This window comes from Zonotrichia leucophrys, chromosome Z (assembly GCF_028769735.1).
Source record: "Zonotrichia leucophrys gambelii isolate GWCS_2022_RI chromosome Z, RI_Zleu_2.0, whole genome shotgun sequence".
Taxonomy (NCBI): domain Eukaryota; kingdom Metazoa; phylum Chordata; class Aves; order Passeriformes; family Passerellidae; genus Zonotrichia; species Zonotrichia leucophrys.
This window is the reverse complement of record NC_088200.1, coordinates 1,730,246-1,746,427: the sequence shown is the minus strand read 5'-3', so window position 1 is coordinate 1,746,427 and position 16,182 is coordinate 1,730,246. Positions and strand designations below refer to the sequence as shown.

Below are 16,182 nucleotides of genomic sequence, written 5' to 3'. Positions count from 1 at the left end.
TGCCCACCCCAGGGACAGGAAAACTCAACAACAGCTCTCTCCTCTTTGGGAAAAAATAGATTTTTTTTTCCCCTGGGGCACAAGTGCTAATAATATTCCAAGAGTTCTTGATCATCCTTGTGGGTCTCTTTAAACTCAGGATATTCTATGATTCAAATACTCATCAGAAGCCCACAGCCTGGGGGAAAGTCACTTTGGGAAAGAAACTGCAAATTTGTAGTAAATTTGGGAGGTGTTTAGTCCCTGATGCTCAGGGTGTCTTTCTAAAACCTTCTCCTCCAGCTCAACTAGGAGTTGTGGTTTTGACACAGAACCTGTGTCTTGGCAGAGGATTTGATGAGCCATCAAAGCCATCAAAACTCCCTCTGCAGTCAGTTGTGTGTTTTATTGTGCATTATGTGTTTATCCTACGACAGAATGGGTTATTCCTTGGGCAAACCTCTCACCACCACACACAGAAGTAACCTGGATGCCAAGGCACCCTACACAGAGAAATTCCATGTTTTGTGCTACAGGAGTTTGAAGACATGATTACAATGATGGAAAAAATCATAAAGTGTTTGTCACAAACAAGGATTATGGCTCAGTCTTGCTCCCTGGACATGGAAGGAAGCAAAACCAGGCCTTCAAATTTCAAGGTTCTGGCGAATTTGCGACATAAATTATTCATTGTCCTAAACAAAGTAATTCCCTTATCTAACTCATCTCTACTTGCTGGAGCAATAAACATGGCTGTAATTAATTCTGGTGCAGAAGAGCCAATAAAATGAATTATGTCCCAGAAACCTTTCTTCTGCATCCTATTTTAAGACCAGTAACAAAAACACATTGCCAGAAGCTTCTTTCAGACAGACCATCATGAATTATGAAGACACTGGAAGACAACATGCAGATGCAGATCCTCTCAGGCTTTGGTCCTGCACTGGCAGGGACAACAACAAGAGGACAGCAGCTGTGTCCTCCTGCTTTGACTGAGCTCGAGGCTTGCATGGGCAGGGACAGCTCCCACTGTCCCAGGCTGCTCCCAGCCCCATCCAGCCTGGCCTGGGACACTGCCAGGGATCCAGGGGCAGCCACAGCTGCTCTGGGCACCCTGGGCCAGGGCCTGCCCACCCTCCCAGCCAGCAACTCCTCATTCCCAATGTGCCAAAATCTGTCCCTGCCCTCTGGCCCTGGGAGCCATTGCCTGGGTGCTGTCCCTGCCTGCCTTGTCCCCAGGGGCTGTGCAGCTCTCCTGGAGCCCCTGCAGGCCCTGGCAGGGACTCTGAGGTGTCCCTGGAGCTTCTCTGGTGCAGCTGAGCAACCCCAGCTGTGCCAGGCTGGCTCCAGAGCAGAGGGGCTCCAGCCCTGGCAGCATCTCCGTGGCCTCCTCTGCACTGGCCCCAATGGGTTTAGGGCCACAAGACTCATTTATCCTTATACTCAATATTCCCCATCTCCTCCTGAGGAAGCAGCTCCTCACTTTTCCCCAGGCATGAGCCTGTACCTGTGCCTCCCTCCCCTCCTAAATCCCTCCCCATCCTCGGAGCCATAACAGGAACCAGCATCCCAAACCACGCAGCTAATGCAGCCCCTCACACCAGGCTCCTGATCAAGGCACAGCAGAGTCTCAGATTAAGCGATAAGCCGTCCACAAAGATGGATAAAGTCACCATTTCCATTTTACAAATAGAGGAGCTAAGGCAGAAAGATTAGCTGCCTTCCCTCAAGGAGCCTCAGACCTGGACTCAGATTAAATGAGTTTCTCTCTAAGCAGGGAGATGGCTCAGGTTACAGCTGTGGGCTGTAAATCACGGGGAGCCTGGTGCAGGCTGATGGGAAAGAACACACGATAGTTTATTAAATGTAATGAGGCTTAGGTCCCCAGTTTTGTTTGAATCCAATACCCTAATTTGTCCAGATAAATTGAATTTTCAGAGCAAAAAGTGTCTTTTCAAGCATTTGCATCAGCCTCTTGCATCATGCTGGTATCCTCTCTCTCTCTCTCACCAGTACCTGTCTGAGCTACCAAGAATGCAGGAAAAACCACTTTCACCCCACAGTGTGGCTTGAGTATGGTGCAGATCCCACCCTCCTCTCTCTGCGTGCTGTGGGATTAACAGCACAGCCAAACAACCCCAGGCTATTTGGGCTGCACCTGTGGATCTTCAGCTGGTGGTGTCCCTTATTAGCCCTTCTTCCAGCACCTGGGAGCGTCCACAGCCTCCTGCCTCTCCAATCTGCTGTTCCACACAGAGAATGTGTCCTTTAGTGCTGTGCTGTGTCCCATCCTGGCTGTTTAAATGTGCTGGGATCTTCAGTGGTGACTGGGGAAAGCTTTGGATGCCGGGTTCAGGGGACCAGGAGACTGAGAGGCAAAGGGGACAGGGCATGAGAAGGGACATGGAGAGCAAGCAGCATTTCCAAAGCGTGGTTCTGTGACCCATTCCAGGTGTGTAGCTGGATTGCCAGGATTGCTCTCCCCTCGACTGTAGGAGGAGCTGGAACACCAGAGAACACCTCTGTGAGTGTCTGACCTGGATGAGCAGAAACCCTTTCCTCCATCCACCCTTTCCTCCATCCACCCAGGCAGGCTGTGCTCCCAAGGTGCAGCAGCACCCAGCACCCTCTGATTCCCACCGTGATACTTTGCCGAGCTCGTTCGCGTCCTGAAAATCCAATTCAAAATAAATTGTGTAATTGCAACCTGCTGCCGAACTGCTTTAGAGAAACACATTGCAAAGTGTCAGTGGCGTCCTCCTACACCCTGTTAGCATCCTCCTGCCCAGATTTTAGCTGCTTTATGCCAGGGGCCCATTTCAAAAGGTCTGTGGTGCCCTTCAACAGGCCCCCAACACCCCCAGTACCCTTGTGCTGCTGCTGATGGGCACAGAGACATTCACCTCACTCCACTGGGCATCCTTCCCACACCTCTGGTTCCTATGTAAACCCTACCTGCTCCCATGTGCTGGGATGTCCCTTTTCCTCCTCTGGAGACCCCCCCCAGAACCCCCTGCATGGATGAAGGTCCCTAACACTCTCCAGTCCCCTTGTGCTCCTGATGGGCACAGAGACATTTACCCCATCTCACAATTGTCAGGCATCCTTCCCACACCTCTGGTTCCTATGTAAACCCCACCTGCTCCCACGTGCTGGGATGTCCCTTTTCCTCCTCTGGAGACCCACCCAGCTTGGATGGAGGTCCCCAGCCCTCTCCAGCCCCCTTGTGCTGCTGATGGGCACAGAGACCTTCACCCCACGCCATCTCACAATCGCAGGGCATCCTTCCCACACCTCCGGCCCTCTCCAAACCCCACCTGCTCCCACGTGCTGGGATGTCCCTTTTCCTCCCCTGAGGCCCCCCCAGCACCCCCTGCGTGGATGGAGCATATGGCCGGGCATATGGGGCGTTAATGCAGCAGCTGGCACTGGCCGGCGCAGGATTTCGCTGCAAACAAGGAGCCCCCGTGTGTGACACGGCCACATCCCCTGCTCTGGACATCCCTGCCCGATCGGGGGGGTGGTGGCAGCGTCTGCAGCCCCTGCCTGCTGCTGGGATTTACTCGGATGCTGCTTATAGGGAAGTCCAGGAAGGAGTTTCCCTCCTCCCTGCCGTTTGGAATGATGCTCGCCTTTCATTTTCCCTCGCTGTCGCTCGGGTGCTTCAGAGCATCACCAGGGACGTGAGCGTTTACCGCTGCTGGTGGGATTTTTTCCGGGGTGGGCTGTTGGCAGAAGTTCCTCCACGCTCGGAGCCAAGCCTTATCACAGATACAGGACCCGTGCGGGTCCCGCTGCTCTCCCGCTCATCGGGCGGGGGCTCCTCTCGGCTGAAAACGCCCTCTCTTGGTCACTTTCTTTTTCCCTCTTGCTCCAAATTTCACCCTCCGCCAGCCGGATGGCGATTTGTGCAGCGGCCAAATCATCCCTGCTCAATCAGACAGGGGTGCTGCAGACAAGGAGGGGGGTTTCCTGGGAATACTCCTTCCCAACATTTAATGAAACAGGCTGATGAAGCCATTGCCAAGGCCCAGCACTCCCCAGGGATGGTTTGCACCTGTGTAAAGGGTAGGCCAGCAGCACATTCACAGATACCTGTGTGCTGCAAGGGCCCTGTGAATAAATCTCTGTGCCCCCCCGTGCCTCAGTTTCCCCTCCCAAAGGAGAAATTCTGTTGTCTTCTGTATAAACTCTGGTGAGGGTAACAGCTAAATGCATATTAGATGTGTGTAAGTCTGTGAATGCATTCACACATATATAGGGTTATATTATGTTATATTATGTTACATTATTTACCTTATATTACATGATATGATATGATATGATATGATATGATATGATATGATATGATATTATATTATATTATATTAATTATAATGTTAGCATGTTCATACATATATTAGGGTTGCTGAATCCATCTGAAAGTGTGTGTATATATATATATATATATGTATGTATGTATGTATATGTACACACACACACACACATATATATATGTGTGTATATATATTATCCAGCTTGGCTGTTTTCACTCCAGGGAAAAAGCATCCCAAGTGCTTGCAGCTACAAATCTCTGTCACCGGCTGAGCTGATTGAACATGAAGAGCACTGGGCAGCTGCAGGAGGAGCTCATCCGCATCTGGGCTGCTGCTGCAGCAGTGATGATTGCCCCTAGCTCACAGAATCACAGAATTATTTAGGTGGGAAGAGCCACTGAGATCATCAGATCCAACCATTCCCCCAGCACTGCCAAGTCCACCAAACCCACGTCCCCTGGTGCCACATCTGGACGTCGTTCAAGTCTCCTTTAAATCCCAGGGATGGGGACTCTACCACTGCCCTGAGCAGCTGTGCCAGAGCTGGACAGACATTTCATGAAGGAATTTTTCCAAAACCCACCTAAATCTGCCTTGGCACAATTTGAGGCCGTTTCCTCTCGTCACCTGGGAGCACAGCCCGACCCCCCGGCTGTCCCCTCCTGTCAGGAGCTGTGCAGAGCCACAAGGGCCCCCTGAGCCTCCTTTGCTCCAGGCTCAGCCCCTTCCCAGCTCCCTCAGCCTCTCCTGGGGCTCCAGCCCCTTCCCAGCTCCGTTCCCTGCCCTGGACACGCTCCAGCCCCTCGGTGTCTCTCTTGTGCTGAGGGCCCAGAGCTGTCCCCAGCACTGCAGGTATGGTCTCACTGTCTCTCCATGGGAGATTTTCTTCCATCTCCCACAGAGCTTCTGTTCACTCTTCATTTTTCTCATCCAGGTCCTGTTTGACTCCTAATCATCCTAAATTTTGGGGTGTCACAGCCTGGCTCACACCCCTGCAGCAGCACCCAGAGCAAATCACTGCTCACCTTCACTTCAGATCCAGGACCTTGTCTCAGAGAGGTTGTGAGGACTTTGCATTTCCAACTGATTTTTCAATGAATTTATCATTAAGACCTCCAGAAAAATACCACAGAAGCTGCCTAAATGCGAAGCCTATTTCTGAGAACTCAGAGGTGAAGCCCTAAATATTTCCCCAACGATGCAGAACTCCAGCTAACACTGCAGAAGTTGGTCCCACCGAGACAGCCCTGTCCTGTTCACTATGGAAACTGAGTTAACAGCTGCCCCTTAAAGACAGGCAGGTTTACAGCCATCCCTGCAAGGATTTGCCAGAGGTTACCCAAGAGCAGAGGAAGGTTTTAGCTGACAGACAGGGTCTGTCCTGAAAAACCTCAGCCCCTGCCTGCTCTGGCTTTGCATCTCCTGCCTGCAAATTGGCTGCCTGAATTTCAGATGACCCCTGGGGCTCGAGGCACTGCATGAACTATTAGGGAGCCCGATCGGATTTGTGACATCTCATTCAGTGTCATCCCTGGAGAAAGAAGGAAATAAAATGAAACTTTGGGGGTTGCAGCTCAGCACTGCTGTTTGGCTCCTTCCTTGGCATTTGCATTTATGGTTTTTAGTCTCAGTTCCTAAGGAAATGGGCTTTATATAATTGTGTAAGATTTACATTTGAAAGCCCTGCTTGCCGGAACTGAGCTAAATTATTAGTGATACCATGAGGGGAAGTGGGAAATACCAGCACTCGGCATCAGAGGGTCCAGTCCTGGCTTACCCTGCAGGAATAATTCCTGAAAAATCAGGGTTTCTATGAGGCCACCGACAATTGTGGCACATTCCCTGCAGCCTCACTGTCCTTATTACTTGGTGGTGGTTAACTGAGCTGTAAAAACTTAAGAATCATTGAATCATTTAGGTTGGAAAAGACCCTTACAATCATCAAGTCCAACCATTAAGCTCCCTCTGGATGTGGCTGAGGTTTGCATTTCCTCTTCCTGGCAAGCAGCCGTGGCTGGGCGAGACGGGAGGTGATGGAGGGTCCTGCGTGCCCTGGGACTGCCGAGACCCCTAAAACAGCCCCAGATGTGGGTCCCGGCCCTCGGCGGTCGCCGGTGTCGCTCCGGTGGCCGAGCTGCCCGCAGGCCGCCACACGAGGGCAGCCCAAGTTCGAGTGTGCAGGAGCTGAGCGAGCAGATGTGCCGAGACGGGGAGAAATAAACCCCCAACAATTCCACTTACACACCCAGCATTTATTTTCCCCGCACAAAATTTCATTCTTCTCAGCCCCTGCACCCTCGTGGTGACAGCCCAGGTGACACAGGAAGGGTGACCCTGGAGGGCCACCACAAAATGCTCCAGCACCCCACGCTCATCATCATTCGATGGCAGAATCATTTCTGTTGGAATGGACCCCCGAGATCGCCAAGTCCCACCAGGAATCTGATGCTGAAATCCGAATTCCCCAGCCCCAGAGCAGCGCTAAGGACACACGAGAGGCTCAGTGCTCCAGGTAACAGTTTATTTTCTCCAGGGGTGTAAGATGTGCAGCAGGTACGTGTACAGGACCGCCAAGAGGAGTCGCAACCAAACAAGAGACTGGAACAAAGAAACCTAAACAGTATCCTGCCCTACAGCAAATAGTGCAAGTCATGTAAAACATTGGTTCAACATAGGAAAACACGGGGGGAAAAAAGGTATTTCCAAGCCACAGGTATTCTCTCTCCCTCTGCTGGAGGTCCCAGAGGAGGGGCTGGGAGGTGGGATGGGGATGAGTTCACTCGGGCTCGGGCTACATAGGGTGTATCTTCTACAAGAAGGGATTTTTCTCAGTTCTTCCCTTTTTTGTTTTTGGCTTGGAAAGAAACACAGGTGCACACAGTCAGAGGTACCAACAGGCAATGGCAGATCTTAAAAACCCAGCCACGGGTGACCTGCTGCCAAGCACATAATTTTCTTAAAACGAGATGGTTGGGGTCTTGCTTCATGTACTCTCTTACCTTAAAAGTTTTTTTTGCAACCACACAATATTCCAGCTTCGGGGCACTGAGACTGTAAATAAAGCACTAATCCCCTCCAAAGTGGATGGAAAAGGATGGGGGGCATAGCAGGTCCCAGGGGCTGCAGGCAGAGCACGAGTGGAGCAGAGACCGGGCAGCATTTGCAGCCTCACTGGGGCTGCCAGGAGTCCTGCTGACACATTCAAGCCTAAAACATTTCAGGCTGTACTTTGCAAAATTATTCCCTTTATATTTTTCCTGCAGGTGACTGCCAAATGGAAAAGCCTCTCACTTCCCAAACTGCAGGCTCTTTCTTCCCTTCTCAAAACACTAATATTTTTTTCTCTCTGTAATTTCCTTCTGCACAACTGCAGGAAGAGGCTCTTGCAATGCTCAGCAGAGGGTTTCAAGCCCAGGGAAAGGGTTTGCCCATCCAGCTCCCTGCCACTCGTGCCAGGAGATGCTCCTTTGGCAGCAACACCTGGTCCAGGCAAACGCTGCCTGTGCAGCATCACCCTGGTGCTGTTCCCCTGCACGGCCTGGATGCTCCAGCAGATAACAGCAGCTGCTCAGCAGCAAGCATCTAGCCATATGTTGTTGCTAACAAGCATTTACTGAAGCTGGTTTCTTCCCGTGATTCCCAAGTGTCTGATTAATGCACAGCTCCTCCGAGCGATTTTTAGATTTTTTTTTTCACCCTCCCCTTGCAAATCTATTTCTTCTTTTGTTGTTGTTGTTGTTGTTCTGGCATTGTAAGCAAACCAGAATGTGAGCATAAAATGGGGTTAAAAGCCACAAGAGCTGGAAAAAAAAAGAAGTTACAGGTGTATTTAAATAGCTAAAAAGTGATTCACACAATTTTCATTTGGGGATTTTTTTGTGCTCAAAACCACAGAGTTTATGGGCTGACCCTGCTGGTCCTGTAGGCTCCAGGCACAGAGGAGCTGCTCAGCAATCAACCACCTGCCCTGGGAGGGGGATTGGTATTTCTTTGTTCCCAAGTCACATTTCTGGGCTCTGCCTGAAGATCTGGGCCCCTGCCCGAGCACCTGATGCTGTGGAGTCCTTCTCTGAAGTGTAAAGGAAGGAAAATAACCTGTGGCTGTAAGAACTTGGGAAGTTTTACTGGGACTGCAGCAGGGTGATTCATGAGCATGAATCTCTGGTCCCCAGGCTTGGGAGGCTTGACACAGACCTTTATTTTCCATGGTGTTCCCAGTTAAAAAAGACTGGGAAGAAATCAGAAACCCTGACCTGGGTCCCTGGGCTGTACCAGCATCCCTCTTTCCTCTTGGGAAAGGCTTTTCCAGGGACCGTGCCGTGAGCTGAGCAGAGAGGAGGGAGCGGTGCAGGTGGGAACATCCCTGCCCTGGTTAACCTTATCTCAGAGAGCTCTGGGAAAGCACAGCACGCTGGGAGGTGGCAGAGAGGTGCCCAAGGTGATTCATCCCAGCCCTGGGAGGTCCAACGTGGGAGGGTGAATCACCCTCCACCAGAACCTGCCTCCCTCCAGAGCCAGGGAGGCTTCAGAGGCAGGCTGGAATCACACTGCAGGTAGCAGGACATCACGTAGGTGTCCCAGGAGGCTCAGGGCACCTGTTTACTTCACCTCCAAATGGCTGAGCAATGTGGGATGGGTCCCACCATTCCTAGCTGGAGCTTATCTTCCAGGCTTTTGCACCTCATGCTAAAACAGCAAAGGGATTCTGCAATTTCTGTGCGACCACATGAATTAGACGGCTCATTTTTGTGTCATTTGTGTTCATATAATCATAGAATCATCAGAAGATTTGAGTTGGAAGGGTCCTTTAAGGGTCATCCAGTCCCACCCGCTGCCATGGGCAGGGACACCTTCCACTACCCCAGGTTGCTTCAAGCCCCATCCAGCCTGGCCTTGGACACTTCCAAGGATCCAGGGGCAGCCACCATCTCTTTGAGCAACTTGTTTCAGTGTTTTGCCACCCTCATTGTAAAAAATTTCTTCCTTCTATCTAAATTGAATCTCCTCTCTTTCAGTTTAAAACATCTCCTCTTGTTCTATGACAATATGCCCTGCTAAAATGTTTGCCCCATCTATTTTCTAAAATGCCTGGAGGCCCTGGCAGGGGCTCTGAGGTGTCCCTGGAGCTTCTCTGGTGCAGCTGAGCAGCCCCAGCTGTGCCAGGCTGGCTCCAGAGCAGAGGGGCTCCAGCCCTGGCAGCAGCTCCGTGGCCTCCTCTGCACTGGCTGCAGCAGCTCCAGCTCCTTGTGCTGCTGGAGCCAGGGCTGGGGCAGCTCTGCAGGGGCACAGGGGCAGGATCCCCCTGCCCTGCTGCAGCCAGGGTGGGATGAACCAGAAGCCAGCACTCCGTGAGCGGGGACAGAGCTCGTGTCCCTGCAGCCGAGGTTTGGTGCTCGTCACACCTGCCCTGGAAACGGGAGCAGATCCCCAGGAAGGCACCGTCACACTCAGCTGGGCTCCCGCGGGGATACCTGTGGCCTGGACTCACCACACAACACCACAATGGGAAGAAACAAGAGTTTTTTCTCTAACCATCCCTCTACACCCCAAAAGTGATCACAGCCAGCACTCAGCTCCTTCCAGCCCTGCCCAACCCAGCGCCAACGCGGGAAAATCAACCTTAACTCCATAACTGTCATCAGCATCAGCCCCTCGGGCTGGAGCCCATACCAGCTCAATCTTTAATTAATAAGTGATTATTCTGGCTTTCCAAAAGGTGTCAGGCAAACATCCACAGAGCTGAGGCCACACGGGTGGCTGTGCTGGCAGCTCAGCAACCGCAGCGGCTTTGCCTTCTCACCATGGCCACAGGCAAGAGAATCAAGTCCTGCTAATAATTTAAAAGCATCAATTAATACAGTTTAATAAATACATAAAGTGATCTAGTCTCTCTTTTTTTTCCATCAGCTTTTTAGCATCAAAGTTAAGGGTGATTGTCCCGTGAGTAACTAAGGCAAATTTGTTTGTGTACGTGTGTGTTCCTCTCTACTTTTTTGTTTTGATTTTTTTTCCATTGTTTTGTACATAAAGCAATCACATAAAAATAGTTATAAATAGAAAAATTGCAAAGGTTTATCCCCACTTAGACATATAGGAAAAAAAAAAAAGAACCCAACCGACCTAACAAACAAACCAAGACAGAAAAAACACCTTGCTTCAAGTCCTTGCAGATCATACAGTACTCAGCATCTTTGGATATTTTACAATGACTCCAAATCGTAGACAAAAAAACACCTGAAGGAACCAATCATCTGCAAAACGTCGCTTGTTTAAGAAGTTGATGTGGATTAAAAAGAAAAAGTTTGATGCAGTTTTAAGAAGATTTCTTTTTCTTCTTACTTTCTTTTTTTTTTTTTCCTCTCCATTGACTTTTGTTGCACGTGGAGTCTTTAAGGATTTCTTTTGGGAGGAGGAAGCCAAGTGTTGGGCAGTTCCTTGGGGCCATTCTGCCATGGGTGGTCTCAGAGCAGAAGCCCCTCAACCCTCCTGAGGGCTGTGGAACCCTTGACTTCCCTGTGTCCCCTTCCTTGCCTCTGGTGGGCAGACTCTCATCCAGCCACCTCGCCACTGATGGAAAAACCAAAAACCTCATGAACCCGCGCTCCTCTCGTTCCCTTCAACTTTGCTGACGTTGGAAGGTCATAGTAAAAAGAGAAACAAAGGCCCCAGTTGGTAACATTTACATTTCCAAGTGTTGGTTTGGTGTAAAACAACCACTGCAACCCAGCTCAGCCAGGGGTGGAAGTGGGATCCCACCACGCCTGCCTCCCACAGCTCATCCAGGAGGAGCCATCAGAGGCAGATGGCCACCAAAGCCTTTATCCTTCAGAGCAGCTCATGGATTTGGGGCTGAAGGAGGTGGACAGGGTGATTCCAGCCAAGTGGCCACTTTTTGTGCCCCGAAAGAATTACCAGATGGGGTCTGCAGGGACGCTGGGGAGTCAGCCCAAACCTGCTGGCCACCGTGGGTGACCTTCAACTTGGAGCACCCTGTCATGTGTCACCACCTTCTCTTTTGAACCATCTACAGGGAAGAAACAGCATTTCTACTTGCTGCCAAATGATGCTATCACCATCAAGACACCAGCAGTGAACATCTTTTCCACAAAGATCCCTCGAGACAAGCAGCAGGGATATTTGCACACCCGAATTTTTCCCACCGACACTGCAGATTTGGGGACACGCGAGTGTTTTGTAAATTTTTCTCATCACTATCACGTAAGAATTTGAGGGAATTAAGGACAGAACCCCAGATATTTCTGAATGGTCAGCGGCAGCGAATTCTGACTCTTTGGTTTGAAACGACTTTTTCATTTCAAAATTCCCACTTGTTCATTTTTTCAAAGCAAGGGTTTAATAAAAGCTCAGTATCGAAATATTACTGATTCTTCCAAAACTTTTCCTTCACCTTTTCAAGCAACTGAAGTTAAAATACTCAAAATAGGCTTTGGTTCTCCTTTTGAAACTTTGAAATAGCTAAAGAACCAAAATAAGTGAAATCCCCCTTTTCCACCCAGCTTTGCGCTAGGTGTTCAATCTCCATTTATTTTTTTTTTTAATGTTTTTAATGTTTTTAAGGTCCCAACTCATGCTGCAGGTCAGGGCTTTCACCAGCCCTGTAAATCTGGTATACTGCTGAGAAAGGCAGTGGGCAGTATCCTCCCTCTCTCCCTCTCCCAGTAAGGCTGCTAGACCTCCCCCTTATCCCTTGTAGAATAAATATTGTTGCCAGACATGGGAATTAATTAAGAAAAAAAGAAAACAAAACCAGAAAGAAAACAGAAAAGTCCTTTTGACCAAAAGGGCCAAGGAATGCAACAAAACAAACCCAAGTCTGGACGGCTTGTCAGTGTCCAGCGAGCTCCTTGTGTGGGAAAATGGGGAACATTTCCCACAGAAAAGCCATCTCGTGGTGATGGCCGAGCCCTGGACTAAGGCAAATGACATTTTTGGGGGTGTTGAAGAGAGCAGCAGTCCTGGCCTGGCCTTCCCAGATGGAGCCATGAGTGGAGGGATGGGACAGGCAGTGCCTGATGGCCCCAAAGTCTAAAGTGCCGGTGGCCATGGGGCACAGCACCTGCCCATGCCCTGCTCGCCCCAGGGACGGCCTCGTGCCCCGAGCCCCATGGCAGTGAGAGGACAAAGAGCTTCTCGGGAGCCTGATGATGCAGAAGGACGGGTGGGAGCCTTGCTGGGATGGGAGCAGATGCATGGTGGGACCGGGCGCCGGTTTAGTTGCTGGCCTCTGAGATGGGAGCCACGTGGCCAAGCCCCGCCAAGCCACTGAAGCCTGTGCTCCAAGGGTCGGGGAGAGGGAAGAAGGGTTGGGCAGCGAGGTTTTCATTGTGGCCCAGGGCGAATGCGAAGATGCCCGCGTTCCTCTCCATGTCCATCTGGGCCCGCCTGAAGAGCTTCATCTGCGTCTCTTCAATCTGGCTCTCCAGCTCCTGCAGGCTGAAGGGCGCCTTGGCCCCGCTCAGGAAGTGCTTGGGGCTGGGCCCGGGAAGGCACATGGCCGTGCTGCCGAGGTGGCCGCTCATCTCCTCCAGCGTGGGCGGCATCACGAAGCCGCTCTCCACGGGCGGGCCCCCGGGCGCGAAGAGCAGGCTGGCCGCCCGCCACGCCGCCGGCTTGCGGCCGCGCCGGGAGCGCGCGATGCGGCAGCTCTGCCGCTTGATGTGGCGGTGCAGGTGGTCGGAGCGGGTGAAGCTCTTGTAGCAGAACTCGCACTGGTAGGGCCTGATGCCCGTGTGGATGCGCATGTGGTTCTTCAGGTCGTAGTTGTGCACGAACTTGGCGTTGCAGTGGATGCACAGGTACGGCCGCTCGCCCGTGTGCTTCCGCATGTGGATTTTGAGCTTGTCCTGCCTGCAAAAGAAAAGGCGCTTGGTCAGGCGGTGTGGGCCGGAAGGGTTGGGATTGCTCTTTTTGGGATTGGCTCCCCGGTTGGGATCAGGGTGATGGGAAGGTGGGGAGCTCATCATGGGGCCTCTCCCAATGTATGGATGGTCTTGCAGGTGATGTTCGGGTTCGCCTTTTCTTTCCTGGGCACTAAAACACCATACACACAGAGCCCTCCATGTCAGGAATTTGCAGCCCATCCCAGAGAGTTCAAAACAGCTTAAACTGGAGGGGGGGAAAAAAAATCCCTGTAATAAACCTAAAAAACACAGAATCATTAATGCTGGAGAAGACCTGAGATCATCAAGTCCAACCACACGACCAGTCAAGGCCACCACTAACCCATGTCCCCAAGTGCCACATCCAGATGGCTTTTAAATCCCTCCAGGGATGGAGATTCCACTACTGCCTTGGGCAGCTGTGCCAGGGCTGGACAGCCCTTTCAGGTAAGACATTTTTCCTGATTGTCCAAGCTCAGCTTTCCCTGGCACAACTTGAGGCTGCTCCCTCCTGTTCTGTCCCTTGTTCCCTGGGAGAAGAGCCTGACCCCCACTAGGCTACATCCTCCTTCCACATATTTGTAAAAAGCAAGATTCTAAATATGGGAATATATCTATATATAACTGAATCTGGGATTATTAAATAAATACAGCCCTGTTCCGGCCTGCAAATAATGAAATCAGTTGGGATTCGAGAGCCTGGAAATGCAGGACAATACTGCTTAAATGCAGTCCCTCTTGGAGCCGATTTTCCTCTCCTTTTATTCTTGCACTGACCACATGGTGTCTCAGGAGCTTTCTTTTGGAGCAGGAGCAGCACAGAGGGTGATGCTGCCAGAGATGCAGCATCCAGGCTCTCTGTCCTTCCCTGCCAGGGTCTCCAAGGCCAGCGCACATCCAACCTCCCACACAGCTTGGAGAAGTTTTTCAAGTCCAGCCATGGAATAGTGTAATACCCATCCCTATGGCACTTATTTACAAATATTTATATACGTATTTTTAAGGGGAACATCTAAAAGCGAGAATATTTTCCCATATGGGCAATCCAGTCACTGCTTTTTCCCAAAAAAATAAATGTTTCCTTCTGCAGCCAAAATCCAAAAAAACCCAAAATCACAGCTAAAGAGTATGATTATAAAAGGTGAAGCTGATTATGGCCCAGCTGAGCTGAACATTGCTTCCTGGGTTGCACCAGTGGTGTTCAAGTAAAGAGCAAAGTGGGAAAATTTATATTGCTTTCCAAAATTATTTCAGTATGAACCCTCCAACATGCTAGTATTGAGGCTAAAAATATGTAGAACATGTGGAGTAATTTCATTATTAGATATAAAAAATCTATTATATATTACAGATATGTCATATAAAACTATACCATGTATTTTAACATAAACAGTAAAGAATATACAATTAATTATTGTTTTAAAATATAATTATATTATAAATTACACAATGTTAATATGTATTATGATGATTTAATTTATATAACATAAAAACCAGACAAAAATCTGTTTCTTCTGGATGGTCAAGCCCTCAAAACTTGCAAGGTGCTGCCTCTGAACTAGTTTTTTGTCACCCAGCCCATAGTGAAACAGTTTTTGGTGATGTGCACAGTAGCATAGAGGTGTTGGCCACACCGTGAGGAATGCAGCTCTGGGCTGGGCATCCCTGCACACCATCAAGGATGCAAAGGAGTTTCCCTAGCAGGAGAGTGACTTCTTCACGAGATGATGCTTTATTGCTCTTGGGAGACTGATCCCAGCCTGGCCCCGCACCTGCAGATTTTTTAGGGGGACACGTTAAAAATGCATCCCTCAGTCCCTGTGCCAAGCTCAGGGCAACTTCCCACTGTGGCATTTTTAAATATGGTGCTACCCTGAGGTTTTCACAAGGATGCATTTTCTCTGCAAGGGCTGGAGCCAGTGCTCAGCAGCAGACAAAGCAGCAGCAGGGAGAATTTCACCCCGAACGGCGAAGTCGCGCGCGGATGAGCGCGGGGGCTTGTGCTGCAAAGGGGGGGAAGTGTTAATAAAAAGCAGAGCTGCCGACCCCACCTATAATTTAATTTAAACCTCTGTAGGTAATGTTTAACCTAGCAGGATCGCTTTTCCTAATAAACACGCTGCGTGCCAGGACTGTATAATGTAAATACAGGCAAAGCTCTTTTCAGGCTATTACCCATCTCCGGCAGCAGACGGGGAGAAACCCAATCCTCCCTGGCCCGGCAGCATCTGCAGGGAATGCAAGGGAGGTTTGTGGAGCTGCTCAGAGGCTGGGGGGGCGAGGTGCTCTGTGGTGAAGCACCCCAGGGGGATGTGCCGTGGGGAACACGGGGTTTGTGAGCTGGGAGCTGGGCTGGAGGCTCGCTCCGACAGAGATCCGCACTCTGTGTGTGTGAATAACCTTAATGCAATTGCATTAGGAGAGCGATTAGGGCTCTGTGAGCTGTCACAACACAAATAATAGGAACAAATAATGTTAACCTTTCCAGCTGGAACAGTATCTCCTTGAGCACTCTGGGGTTGTCTTGGTGGAAAAGCTGAAATATTTGCAGCTTTCTCCGGCGTTCTAGCGGGGTGGAACAGCAGACTAGAAGCTGAGCAGCCTTTGTTTAAGGAAAAAATAATTAATGAGCCATTAAATGAAGTCCTGCTTCCTGTGATCAGATGTCCATGGCAGCAGGAGGGGCAGGTCCAGGTGCACGTAGGGTCCTTGCTGGGGGATGAGAGACCCCACTGATGTGGAGGGGAAGGGATCTGCTGGGGAGGCTGGGGCACTCCTCACCCCAGGAAAATATATCTTCTCCATTTCCCCAGCAGATTTTCACCTCCACTGTGCCTTAAACGCAGAAGTAATGCAAAGGACTGATTCATACTGAGATTCCATTCGAGAACCTCTGCTTCCCTGCACCCTCACTCCCAGGGGACCCCAGAAGGGAGCACCTGAGCTTGCACCTCCCCAGTGAAGGCACCGTGGGTGCAAGTCCAATG

General features: G+C 50.4%; 1 protein-coding gene across 5 annotated transcripts in view; it reads right to left on the bottom strand.

Moving 5' to 3' along the window:
• Positions 1–6,802: 6,802 nt before the first annotated feature.
• Positions 6,803–16,182, bottom strand: part of ZBTB7C (zinc finger and BTB domain containing 7C) — a 157,567-nt gene continuing 148,187 nt past the window's right edge. For all 5 annotated transcript variants that reach the window (XM_064736109.1, XM_064736110.1, XM_064736112.1 and 2 more), the window contains one exon: positions 6,803–13,163. In XM_064736109.1, coding sequence (XP_064592179.1) covers positions 12,527–13,163 — 637 coding nt within the window. In that variant the 3' untranslated portion in view covers positions 6,803–12,526. The remainder of the gene's footprint in view (positions 13,164–16,182) is intronic.